Source organism: Equus quagga, chromosome 2 (genome assembly GCF_021613505.1).
Source record: "Equus quagga isolate Etosha38 chromosome 2, UCLA_HA_Equagga_1.0, whole genome shotgun sequence".
NCBI classification, from domain to species: domain Eukaryota; kingdom Metazoa; phylum Chordata; class Mammalia; order Perissodactyla; family Equidae; genus Equus; species Equus quagga.
In genome coordinates, this window is record NC_060268.1 from 176,877,822 (window position 1) to 176,889,519 (window position 11,698).

Sequence of the window (11,698 nt, forward strand, 5' to 3'; positions counted from 1 at the left end):
AGACACTTTGAACATCTCAGTGATTTTTTTTTTTGAGGAGGAGGATTGGTCCTGAGCTAACATCTGCCACCAATCCTCCTCTTTTTGCTGAGGAAGATTGGCCCTGAGCTAATATCCGTGCCCATCTTCCTCTACTTTATATGGGCGGGGGGGGGGGGGGGCGCCAGTCATAGGTGTGTATGTTAGCACTCGGGATCTGAACTGGCAAACCCTGGGTTGCTGAAATGGAGCAGAATTTAACCAGTACACCACCTGACCAGCCCCTCAATGATTTTTATATCTTTTTAGTGAACTTTAAAATAGAAACATTTGAAGTTGTACTAGTTAGCCTTAAATATTGTTAAGAACTTTGCTCATATTTGTAAGTGGTTATGATTTCATATTTTGTTAAACTGTAAGAGATTGTGTTGACATTGTATTACGAGTTTTTTTCCTTCCTGAGACACTTCCTGTGGTCTTGAGACTATTTCTTTTGTTTTGCAAATTTTCAAACCCACAGAAAAGTTAAAAACTAATCAGTGCAACAGATCCCAATATCTCCTTCATTCAATTGACCAGTTAACATTTCGCCACACGTGTTTCATCTGTATACGTAAACGCTCCCGTTTGCCAATTAGTTTTAGACATTTTGATGCTTTATCCTTCTCTGTTTCAGTGTGCATCTTTGAAGAGCAAGGATATTCCTTACCCAACCACATCCTCATGACCACATCTGAGAAAATCAACATTGACCCACCCAAGTTATCCAACATAACAGTCCGTATCACATTTTCCAGTTGTCTCAAAAATATCCTCTATACATACATACATATATGTTTATCCATCATCCAGTCAAGTATATGACTAGACTTCAACTGTAAATTCACCCGTTGCCATCGCTGGAAGCAGTGACTGTATTTAAGAATCAGTGGTTTGGTCTACATTATTGGTTGCAAATAATGTAGACATTTATTTGACTCATGGCAGTTTCTTGGTTCTGTACATATGTTATCTCATTTACTTATCATATTATAAATGAGAAAATTGAAGCTGAAAGAGGTTAAATTGCCCATTGTTGAACCTAGTAGGAAGCAGAAGTCATTTAAAAATGATGTACTACTTTCTGTACAACAGTATCAAAATGTGCTTTTTTCCCCCCGTTATACCTAATTCAGTGCTTATACAATAATGATAATGGCCCTACTCCAAATAACTTTATTACCCTAGTATCTTTATGTAATTTTTGAGCACTTACTACTTACACGTTTTGTTGTCAGTATTTAGGGATTACATGAGGTTCATTAGAACATAAACTCCATCAGAACAGAGATTTTGTTGTGTTTGATTGTGGAAGATCTAGTGCCTACAATAGCCTGACACATAGTACGAACACATTAAATACTTATTGAATGAAAATACTCTCGGGCCATCCCTGTGACCTACTGGTTAAGTTCAGTGTGCTCCGCTTTGGTGGCCCAGGTTCGGTTCCTGGGCATGGACCCACACCACTCATCTGTTAGTGGCCATGCTGTGGTGGCAGCTTACATATAAAAAGGGGAAGATTGACAACAGATGTTAGCTTGGTGAATCTTCTCAGCAAAAAACATACTCTCTAGAATTTGAAAATGAGAGCAACATAATTACTTTCTTGAGAGCTAAATTATAGATCAAAGCATCATGCCATAGAGTAAAAATTTGTGGTCACCTGCAAAAAAATAAAATATCTCCCTGTCTGGCAAGCCTAGATGGTGACCTGATTGGTGTTTAATATGGCTGAAGAAAGAATGTGTCATTCAGAACAGATGGTTTAGTCATTTAGCCTTTGTCCAGGGGAGAGGGCTTTGTGCTATTTAGTGGGGGTGACTGCTGTGCATTAATCTGGTAGTGTGGTATGGGCAAGACCATTCCTGTTGTGAAGTGGATTCATCAGATGCCAGTAAATGTTCAGCCCATCGAACCTTTCCTGATTAGATTGCCTGCTTACCAGGCAACATCCTGATGATGATTTAGCTGTGTATGTGGGCCTGCCCACACTCAGAGGACCAGAGGGCTTTGCTTCCTATGACAGTGGTTTCTGGGCATTGTGGTTTTACAGGTCTGCCTTGTGGGTTTAGTTAATATGATGCTGCCCCAGAAAGATGGATCTATTCTCTGGGTGTGGATGATGTCTGGCTTCTCAGCCCGAAAGCCAGATCTTCACCTTGGTAAATCTACCACTTTGCAAGTCCCTTTAAAAAACCAGCCTTGGACTGGAGCCTTTTTTCTAGTGGTAGTATCCTGACCTTGTTGTAAGGCTGAAAGTGCACGATAAATTTTAGCAGGTGATATCTATTTTTCCTAATTGTAAGGGCTTTAAAAAAAAGAAAGACATTGGTGGCTAGTAAATAATAATTTGCGGACATGCTACCTGTTTCTCAAAGCTGCCAGTGGGTAATCTGGATTGGAGTTGCCACTAATATTCGTATTAGGACTGGAATTCTCAACTGGTTTTGAGTCATTTGTGGTCCCCAAAGTCTAGCATGAAGGTAGGGAGAAAAAAGAGCACCGTAATCTGAGGTGGTAAATAGGCCAGAGAGGGGGAGTGGCTGTTAGAGTGAGAAGGAATGTGTAGAGTGTGTGTACAAGTGGCAAGTGCTGCAGCAGATCTTTCTGTAATAGAGGCCTTCACTCTAAAAGGACGCTTCAGGAGTGAGGACCTAGAGCTGGCAAATGGACAGGCTTCCCAAAACAGTGTGTGCCTTTGGCACCATCTCCTCTGATCCCTGCCATCTGGGCTCATTGCTTTTACAGTTAAGGCATAGGAAGCTGCATTGATTGTAGTGATGGCACAGACATCCTTTAGCATTAGGGGGAGGGGAATGAAGATTATCAAATGGGGAGAGAGGAAGCAGTTGCCATAGATTCAAGGCATTAGTATAGGTCAGATATATTAGCCTTAATGATTAACCATTACATTGTTGACTATGTTAGTTGTGACAAGTTTGTTGACTGGGTTCTTATGTGACTATTATAAGGTAGAATGAGATGCAGTCTTGATGGCCTAACGGTTAAAGTTGAGTGTGCTCTGCTTTGGTCGCCCGGCTTCACTTCCCAGGTGTGGAACCACACCACTTGTCTGTCAGTTGTCATGCTGTGGTGGTGGCTCACATAGAAGAACTAGAAGGACTTAGAAGTAGAATATACAACTATGTACGGGGGCTTTGAGGAGAGAAAAATAAAAGAGAGGAAGATTGGGAACAGATGTTAGCTTAGGGAAAATCTTTCCCAGAAAAAAAAAAAAAAAAAGAATGAGAGGGAGTGAGCAAACTTGGCCCCTCTCGTAGGCTAGGAGAGGAGGAGACAGCATATCACTTGTCTGTAGTCTCCCTTTTAATCAGTTTTTTGCTAAGGTGCCCTTTGCATATAATTCAAATCAGTTGGGATGAGAAGCTTTCTTAAGTCATGTGAAATACTAAAGGAAAACTGAGAAAGTCATTTTCTTTTATTTAAACCCCTCCCCCATCACTTCAAGATAGGCTATTCTTATGTAGTAGTAGCTGTGCTATTCTGTTGGCTACCTATGATTTGAGTTGACTTATGTCCTTAAAACTGAATATTGTACTTGCCTTTAATTGAGATGTCAGTCCAAATTTTCAGAGAGGCAAGTGGGAATAATTAATGTAAACAGGGAAAAAAAATCAGTACAGGTCTTTTAGAAATATTGTTATTATTTGGTAGAGCGGTCTGTAGCTTAGCATTTTCTCTGTATAGTTTTTTTTTAAGACTATTTTTTTTAGAGCAGTTTTAATTCACAGCAAAATTGAGAGGAAGGTACAGATATTTGCCATGTACCTCCTGTCCCTACATGTGTGTAACTCCCCATTATGAACATCCCCCACCAGAGTGGTACATTTGTTACAATTGCTGAACCTACGTTGACTCATCATTATCAACTCAGAGTCCATGATGTACATTAGGGCTCATCTTAGTGTTGTCCATTCTCTGGTTTTGGACAAATGTATAATGACATGTATCTACCATTATAGTATCGTACAGTGTTATCATTATAGTATTATAGAGAGTATTTTCACTGACCTAAAAGTCCTCTGTGCTCTGCCTTTCCTTTCCTTCTTAACCCTGGCAGCCAGTGATCTTTTTACTCACTCCGTATTTTTGCCTTTTTTGGAATGTCGTATGGGTGGAATCATACAGAATGTAACCATTTCAGAATGGGTTCTTTCACTTAGTGATATGCATATAATGTTCCTACGTGTCTTTTCATGGTTTGATAGCTCATTTCTTTGAGTGGTGAATTATATTGCATTGTCTGGATATACCACAGTTTATTTATCCATTCACCTACCAAAGGACATCTTGGTTGCTTGTAAGTTTTGGCAGTTATCAGTACAATTGCTGTAATAACATGTGTGTGCAGGTTTTCGTGTGGACGTAAGTTTTCAACTCCTTTGGGTAAATACCAAGGTGTATAATTGCTGGATTATATGGTTATAGTATGTTTAGTTTTGTAAGAAACTGCTGAATGGTCTTCGTAAGTGGCTGTACCATTTTGCATTACCACCAGCAATGACTGAGAGTTCCTGTTGCTCCACATCCTTGTCAGCATTTGGTGTTGTCAGTTATGTAATGTCAGTAATGACTTAGATCATTGACATTCAAAGTGGTTACCGATATAGTTGGATTAATGTCTGCCATATTCACTACTATTTTGTATTTTTTGCCCTTATTCTTTGTTCCTATTCTTTTTTCTCTGTTTTGTGGGTTTTAATTGGGCATTTTATATGATTCCATTTTCTCTCCTTCCTTAGCATATGAGTTCCACTTCTTTTTTTCTTTTTTAGTTTTATTAGTGGTTGCCCTAGAATTTGCAGTATATATTTGAGTTAATCCAGGTTCACTTTCAGATAACACTATACCACTTCATGGGGTGTGTGATTATAATAAGAAAACTAATTCCTCCTTCTAGTCCCTTGTATCTATCTTTGTTGTCATTCATTTCACTTAGATGTAAGCATACATAAACATGTATATACATATATATACACACACACAGAAGCATACATAATCAAATACATTGTTGCTATTATTTCGAACAAAAGTGCTTTCTATTAGGTAATTAAGAATAAGAAAAATAAAAGTTTTTCTTTAACTTTCTCTTATTCTTTGATGCTCTTCCTTTCTTTATGTAGATCAAAGTTTCTGTTGTTTATTATTTTCCTTTTCTCTAAAGAACTTAAACATTTCTTGCAAAGCATGTCTGCTGGTGGCAACAGATTCCCACAAGTTTTGTTTAAGAAAGTCTTAATTTTTCTTTGAGTTTTGAAGGATAATTTCACAGGGTACAGAATTCTAGGTTACTGGTTTTTTTCTCTCAGCTTTTACAATATTTCACTCCCCTCTCTTCTTGCTCACATGGTCTCTGTAGAGCACTCAGAGGTGATTCCTATCTCAGTTCCTCTGCAGGCAAGGAGTCATTTTACTCTGGCTTCTTTCAGGGTTTCTTCTTGATTCTGTAATTTGAATAGGACATGCCTAGGTGCTTTCCTGGCATTTTTCCTCCTTGGTGTTCTCTGAGCTTCCTGGATCTGTGGTATGGTGTCTGATGTTAATTTGAGGAAATTCTCAGTCATCGTTTCAAGTATTTGTTCTGTTACTTCCCCTCTCTCTTCTCCCTCTGTTATTTCCATTATGTTTATGTTACACCTTTTGTAGTTATCCCACAGTTCTTTGAACTTCTCTTCTGTTTTTTTCCATCCGTGTTCTCTCTGCTTTTTAGATTTGGAGGTTTCTTTTGATAGATCTTCAAGAGATTCTTTCCTTAGCCATGTCCATTCTGCTAATAAGCCCATCAAAGATATTTTTCATTTCTGTTAGTGTTTTTCATCTCTAGCATTTCATTTTGGTTCTTAGAATTTTCATCTGTGTTTATATTGCCCATCTGTTCTTGCATGCTGTCTGCTTCATCCATTAGAGTATTAATCCTGGTTGTTTTAAAGTTTTACTCCTATGTTTTCATCTAAGAATTTTATAGTTTTAGTGCTTTTTTTTGTTGTTGTTGAGGAAGATTTGCCCTGAGGTAACATCTGTGCCAGTATTCCTTTATTTTGTCCGTGGATTGCTGCCACAGCATGGCTGATGATGAACGGTGTGGGTCTGTGCCCAGGAACTGAATCTGGGCCACTGAAGCAGAGCATGCCAAACTTAACTACTAGGCCATGGGGCCAGCCACAGTTTTAGCTTTTACATTTAATGTCTATGGTCACTTTTGAGCTAATTTTTAAAGGTGTGAGGTGAAGATCTAAAATCGTCTGTTTTGCGTGTGGATATCCATTTGTCCCAGTACCATTTACTGGAAAGACTGTTTCTTCCCCAGTCACTTGCCTTGGCACTTTTGTTGAAAACTGTTTAACCACAAAAGTAAAGGTTTGTTTCTGGACTCCTTTTTTTCCAGTTGATCTTTCTGCCTATTCTTATGCCAAAATTAGACTGTCTTGGTGATTGTAGCATTGTGGTAAGTTTCTAAATGAGGAGTGTGAGTCTTCCAACTTTCTACTACTTTTTCAAAATTAATTTTGCTATTCTGGATCCTTTGGATTTTCGTATAAATTTGAGGATCCGGCTTATCAATTTCTGCAAAAAAATCCTCTGAGGTTTTGATAGAAATTGCATTGAATATGCAGATTAATTTGGGAAGTATTACCAGTTTGACAGTATGTTGAGTCTTATAATCCATGAACATGGAATTGATTTTTGAATGTTAAACCAGACTTTTCTTGCTGTCCCAGTAGCTCATATGTTCCTGGATTAGGTTTGTTTGTCTGTTCTTGAGGAGTCAGGTAGCTTGAGAGTGTAGATCTTGGTGTGGTGGGTGGGACTATTTGAGCACGCTAACTTTCAAAGTATATTTCTCTTAACTCACTTACACTGCAGTCTCTTGAGGAATTTTGAGTGCAGTCATCATTGAATTTCTGGCAAACTTGGTTATCTCATTCGTAAAATTATTGTAGGCACTAACCAAGAAATTTCTAACTGCCTCTGTCTTTCAGTTTGTAACAGCTTTCTCTGTTCCATGATATTTCTCCTTGAACTTTTCAAAACAATGCATTTCATCACTAATTAGAAAATTAGAAAAGCTGGAGCTTTTCAACAATAGCAAAAGAACGTTTTTATCTTTTGCTTTTTTTTTTTAACCTAGAATTCAAATACATGAAAGTATCTGGGATTTCTAGTTCTTTCTAAGTGAGAGAAATGTGATCTTTCAAACAGGTTAAATGTCCTCTTTTGTTTTGTAAACCTGTCCTGGTTTGTTTTGTAAGACACTGGACAGTTTTGAGCATAATTTTATCTGGTTTTGTTTTAATTTTATACTTGATGTAAAGAAAAAGAATAGATTTTGTCCTTAGTGATTCAGGCTACCATTGACCTAGCTTGATTTCAGTCTTTGTAATCTATCAGCCTGCAGTATTAAAGGGGTATTAAATCCGGGGAAAGAATTGGTTTGTAGGTGCAGTGACTCTTCTTTTCGGATTATCATGTGATAATCGGAAATGAGACTGAAAGAAATCTCAAGTGATGTTGATATTCCTGTGAACACCTGGGCTATTTCAAGTCTGTTGTTTGTATAGTGACCAAGTAGTGAATACTGTACATTAAGGAGAAATGAGGTGTCTTTGATTGTATCCAGCATCTCAGGTGATTTCAAGAATTTTTTTGTTTTGAATTTGTAAAACAGCAGTAGACACTTGAAATTAACTGTTCTCATCACTAGTGTTCAAAGTTCTGATGAAAATTTGGTGGGTGGTGAATCAAATTATGTCTGAGGATATGTTAAAAGATGTCTCTTAGCAGAATGGAGGCATTTTTAATTTGAAAAATATATTGCAAGCCAGGTAAAATTTAATAAAATTGTTAATCTCTTCACATGAATTGCTTAAAGACTACATTAGATAAATGATTGGAACATTAAATGTACTGTTTATAGGAGCCTTATTTTTTATTGTCTTATTTTTTTAGGTTTTATACACGCTGGAAAGATTGGGAATCGTGGTATTCTCAGAGCTTTGGTTTACATTTTTCCCTGAGAGAAGAACAGTGGCAAGAAGACTGGGCATTTATACTCTCTCTTGCTAGTCAGGTGAGAATGCTGCAAGGCATGTACATCTAGAAGAAAAGTTAAGCCACGTGCTCTCAATTGCTTGATTTTTGTGAGTAACCATGTTGGAGGCCATGTGGTACAAAGGAAAGAGAGCTTGACTTGGCCTCAGGTGACGTGGGTTCTAGTTGTGACTGCTATTTATCCACTATATGTCTATGGCAACTCCTTACTGCAATACAGGGAGAGTAACATGTTCCTTAGATTAAGTGATTATGAAACTGTCAAAATGAAAGTTGTCCTCTGATCATTCTAAGCACTTACATATTTCTTCAGATTGCTCTTCATTTAAATTGTCCTCTCAGGAAGGTGGCTTTTTATGCCGGTTTTACTTACCTGCAGGTTAGCTCCTGTTCTGTGTCTGAGGGGCAACTTACCCAAGGTCACTGAGCTAGTAGTGGGCACTCTTGTGCCCGTGCTGAGCTGTCAGGCCCTGAGGATCAAGTCATGACCTTCATAAGCCTCCCCAGGGGTGAGGCTCTGTCCATGTGAGGCAGGTCAAGGAGAAGGGGCCGTGGACGGGAGTGATTTCTAATAAACTTGGAAGTCAGCTTTTACAAATGAATTGTGTAGGATTGTCCCTCTTAGATTCTAAGTTTCACGCTAGTTTTATTTTGTGAAGCATGTTCAGTATACCAAACCGTAAAGTTCAAATATATGCACAACATACCACTCCCCTTCTCTGCAGAAAGCACTGTATTTCATTTGAACCCTGTGAAGAGGGTACCTTCTGTGAAGGAAGTACCTTCTGCCACAGTGGCTGTTTGACATCTGCGACAGGTACCTCCTGAAAACGTGTTGTCACAATCATCGTGGGGGAAGGCAGGCCTGTTTAGTTAGCTTGAATTAGGCGATGCTGCCATTTAAGCTTGTATGAAATAACAAAGCTCATCGTTTTACTTCGGGAGGACCTTGTTGTAGGTAGTACTTTCACAGGTCGCTTAACCAGAAGGCGATTATATAAACCAAGCACACCCTGCTGTCTGACTCACTTGTTCCTGGGGTCAGTATTTCAGCAAATCTGTTTGGTTCTTGAGTTTGGATGGTGGCAAGTTTCTTTTACAGTTTTATTGGACTTTGTTATGTGAGGAATCAGATGCTGCTTTAGCTTGACAATATGATTTAAAAAAAAAAAAAATCGAGATAGTGTACTGAAGGAGGGTAATGTGTTTTACACATCAGTTTTCCAGGGTAGGTAGTAATGCATGTTTTAAAAAGGAATTGTTTTCTATTATTTTGTTCTGTACAGCCTGGAGCAAGTTTGGAACAGACACACATTTTTGTACTTGCACATATTCTTAGACGACCAATTATAGTTTATGGAGTAAAATATTATAAAAGTTTCCGGGGAGAAACTTTAGGATATACTCGGTTTCAAGGTAAGCCATGTTCAAGAGTATTTTAGTAGTCTCTTGTTTCCTATTATAATGCAGTTTGTAGCCACACCCTCAAAGCTCATTGTGATTCTCTTCCCTCTTTGCAGGTGTTTATTTGCCTTTGTTGTGGGAACAGAGTTTTTGTTGGAAAAGTCCGATTGCTCTGGGCTATACACGGGGCCACTTCTCTGCTTTGGTTGCCATGGAAAATGATGGCTATGGCAACCGAGGTGCTGGTGCTAACCTGAACACTGATGACGATGTCACCATCACGTTTCTGCCTCTGGTTGACAGCGAAAGGAAGTTACTCCACGTGCACTTTCTTTCTGCTCAGGAGGTAAGAAGCGTTTTTCTCCTGTTAACTACTTAAGTAGGAATGGGGTACCAGAACCCAGCCTAGGGTGCCTTTCAGGGGTGGTGTTATCTGTACTACCAGTTAAAGTTTTGAATTTGGTCGTGGTATTTGTCACTTTCTGTAATTACTGGTCAGACTTTGGAATTTACCTTTTCAGAGCTGTTGTGTAGGATGTGTTGTGTGGGGGATACAGCAGTGAAGAGAAGATGGAAGCCCCTGCCCTCAGGTAGTGATGAGTGCTGAGGAGAAAAAGTAAAGTGAAGGAGAGAAGGGAGAAAGGGAGGAGCTAAAGGGGGCCATGGGCCTCGTCACTTAAATAGGGTGGTAAGGGACAGCATCACTGCGGTGACATCTGAATTGAGACCAGAAAGAGAAGTGAGTCTTGCAGAATCTAGGGGAAGAGTTCTAGGTAGAGGCAATGGCAAGGCCAGTGTCGTTTGTGGTGATTGGGCAAGGGGGCAAGAGGCTGAGGGGCTACGGAGTGGGGTTGGGTTCGTCAACAGACTTCTAAAGCTTTGGCTTTTACTCTGGGTAACAGAAGAGGAGCACTGGCTGCTCAGTTGGGACTAGACCCTCGGGCAGTGACCGGAGCAGGAACACCAGGTAGACCACTGTAGATGGAGGGGAGGTAGTAGAGACCAGGCAGGGGAGGTGAGAATGTGCAGAAGAAGACTCTCAGAAAAACCCATGTTCTTATAAAATGATTGGTCTTTTATTTAATATACCAGTAATTATAAAACTTTCGTAATCATGGCATTAAGAAAAAAATCCATAGACCATAATTTTCATAACTTCAGCCTGTATGTAATTTACTGGGTCTACTTACCTTGTCATGTGTTGGAAGCTGTGAATTTTCTCAGCCTTGTTTTTGCCAGGATCAGTAATTTAGATAAGATTTCCCTTTGCTCTTCTATCAAAACAAATTATTACTAGGTGGTTCTTCCCTCTAGGTTTTTCTGTGAATTTTCCCATTTGATGTCTTTTTTCCTATTTAACCATAGGAAACTGGGTTTTAATCATAAAATTGATGAGATTGAAACCATGTTAAAACAATCTGTTGCTTTGGCTTTTTTACTGGTAATCATATCAGCTATAGATTTCTATTAAATTTTTCCTATCAAGTCTCTCATCTGTTGTATTATTTTCCCTTTTCCTCACTTTCCTCTAAAAGCTAGGTAATGAGGAACAGCAAGAAAAACTGCTCAGGGAGTGGCTGGACTGCTGTGTGACTGAGGGGGGAGTTCTTGTTGCCATGCAGAAAAGCTCTCGGCGGCGAAATCACCCCCTGGTCACGCAAATGGTAGAAAAATGGCTAGACCGCTACCGGCAGATCCGGCCTTGTACATCCCTGTCTGATGGAGAGGAAGACGAAGACGACGAAGATGAATGAAAAAAATCAAAGAGCAGAAGACCAAGGTGTATCGGCTCTGTGGTGACCCCAAAGTGAGTGTGGTGCTCCAAGCAGAGTGCACGGCATGGAACGAAGCAAATCTGGCAGGACCTGCTCGGAGGGGTTTTTCTGATCCACACACCCAATGGAGATGATGCATCTGCTGCGTGAGGAGACAGGGAACTTTGTTTGTAAAAAACTAATTTTATTAAGACAGAACTTTTTTTCTTTTCAAATTGTAAATCTGTCTATAAATGTAACGCATGTGGTTGTGTAAGAAGTTGTGTAATAGGAAAAGTTGTACCAGCATCTTCATATTATTTGAGAAGTTTTTTCCAGCATGGGCACCTCCAAAAGCACATGGTAGATGACTCTTTGTTCCTTTGAGATATTCGTTTTTAAGTAGAACCTGGCATTCTACTTCCATCTTAAAAATCCATTTCACATTA

The 11,698-nt window shown here is 39.3% G+C and overlaps 1 protein-coding gene across 5 annotated transcripts in view; it reads left to right on the plus strand.

Annotated features, from left to right (window-relative positions):
• Positions 1-11,438, plus strand: part of ZRANB1 (zinc finger RANBP2-type containing 1) — a 63,069-nt gene extending 51,631 nt beyond the window's left edge. For all 5 annotated transcript variants that reach the window (XM_046652637.1, XM_046652638.1, XM_046652639.1 and 2 more), the window contains 4 exons: positions 7,990-8,110; positions 9,378-9,507; positions 9,612-9,841; positions 11,031-11,438. In XM_046652637.1, coding sequence (XP_046508593.1) covers positions 7,990-8,110; positions 9,378-9,507; positions 9,612-9,841; positions 11,031-11,249 — 700 coding nt within the window. In that variant the 3' untranslated portion in view covers positions 11,250-11,438. The remainder of the gene's footprint in view (positions 1-7,989; positions 8,111-9,377; positions 9,508-9,611; positions 9,842-11,030) is intronic.
• Positions 11,439-11,698: the final 260 nt, after the last annotated feature.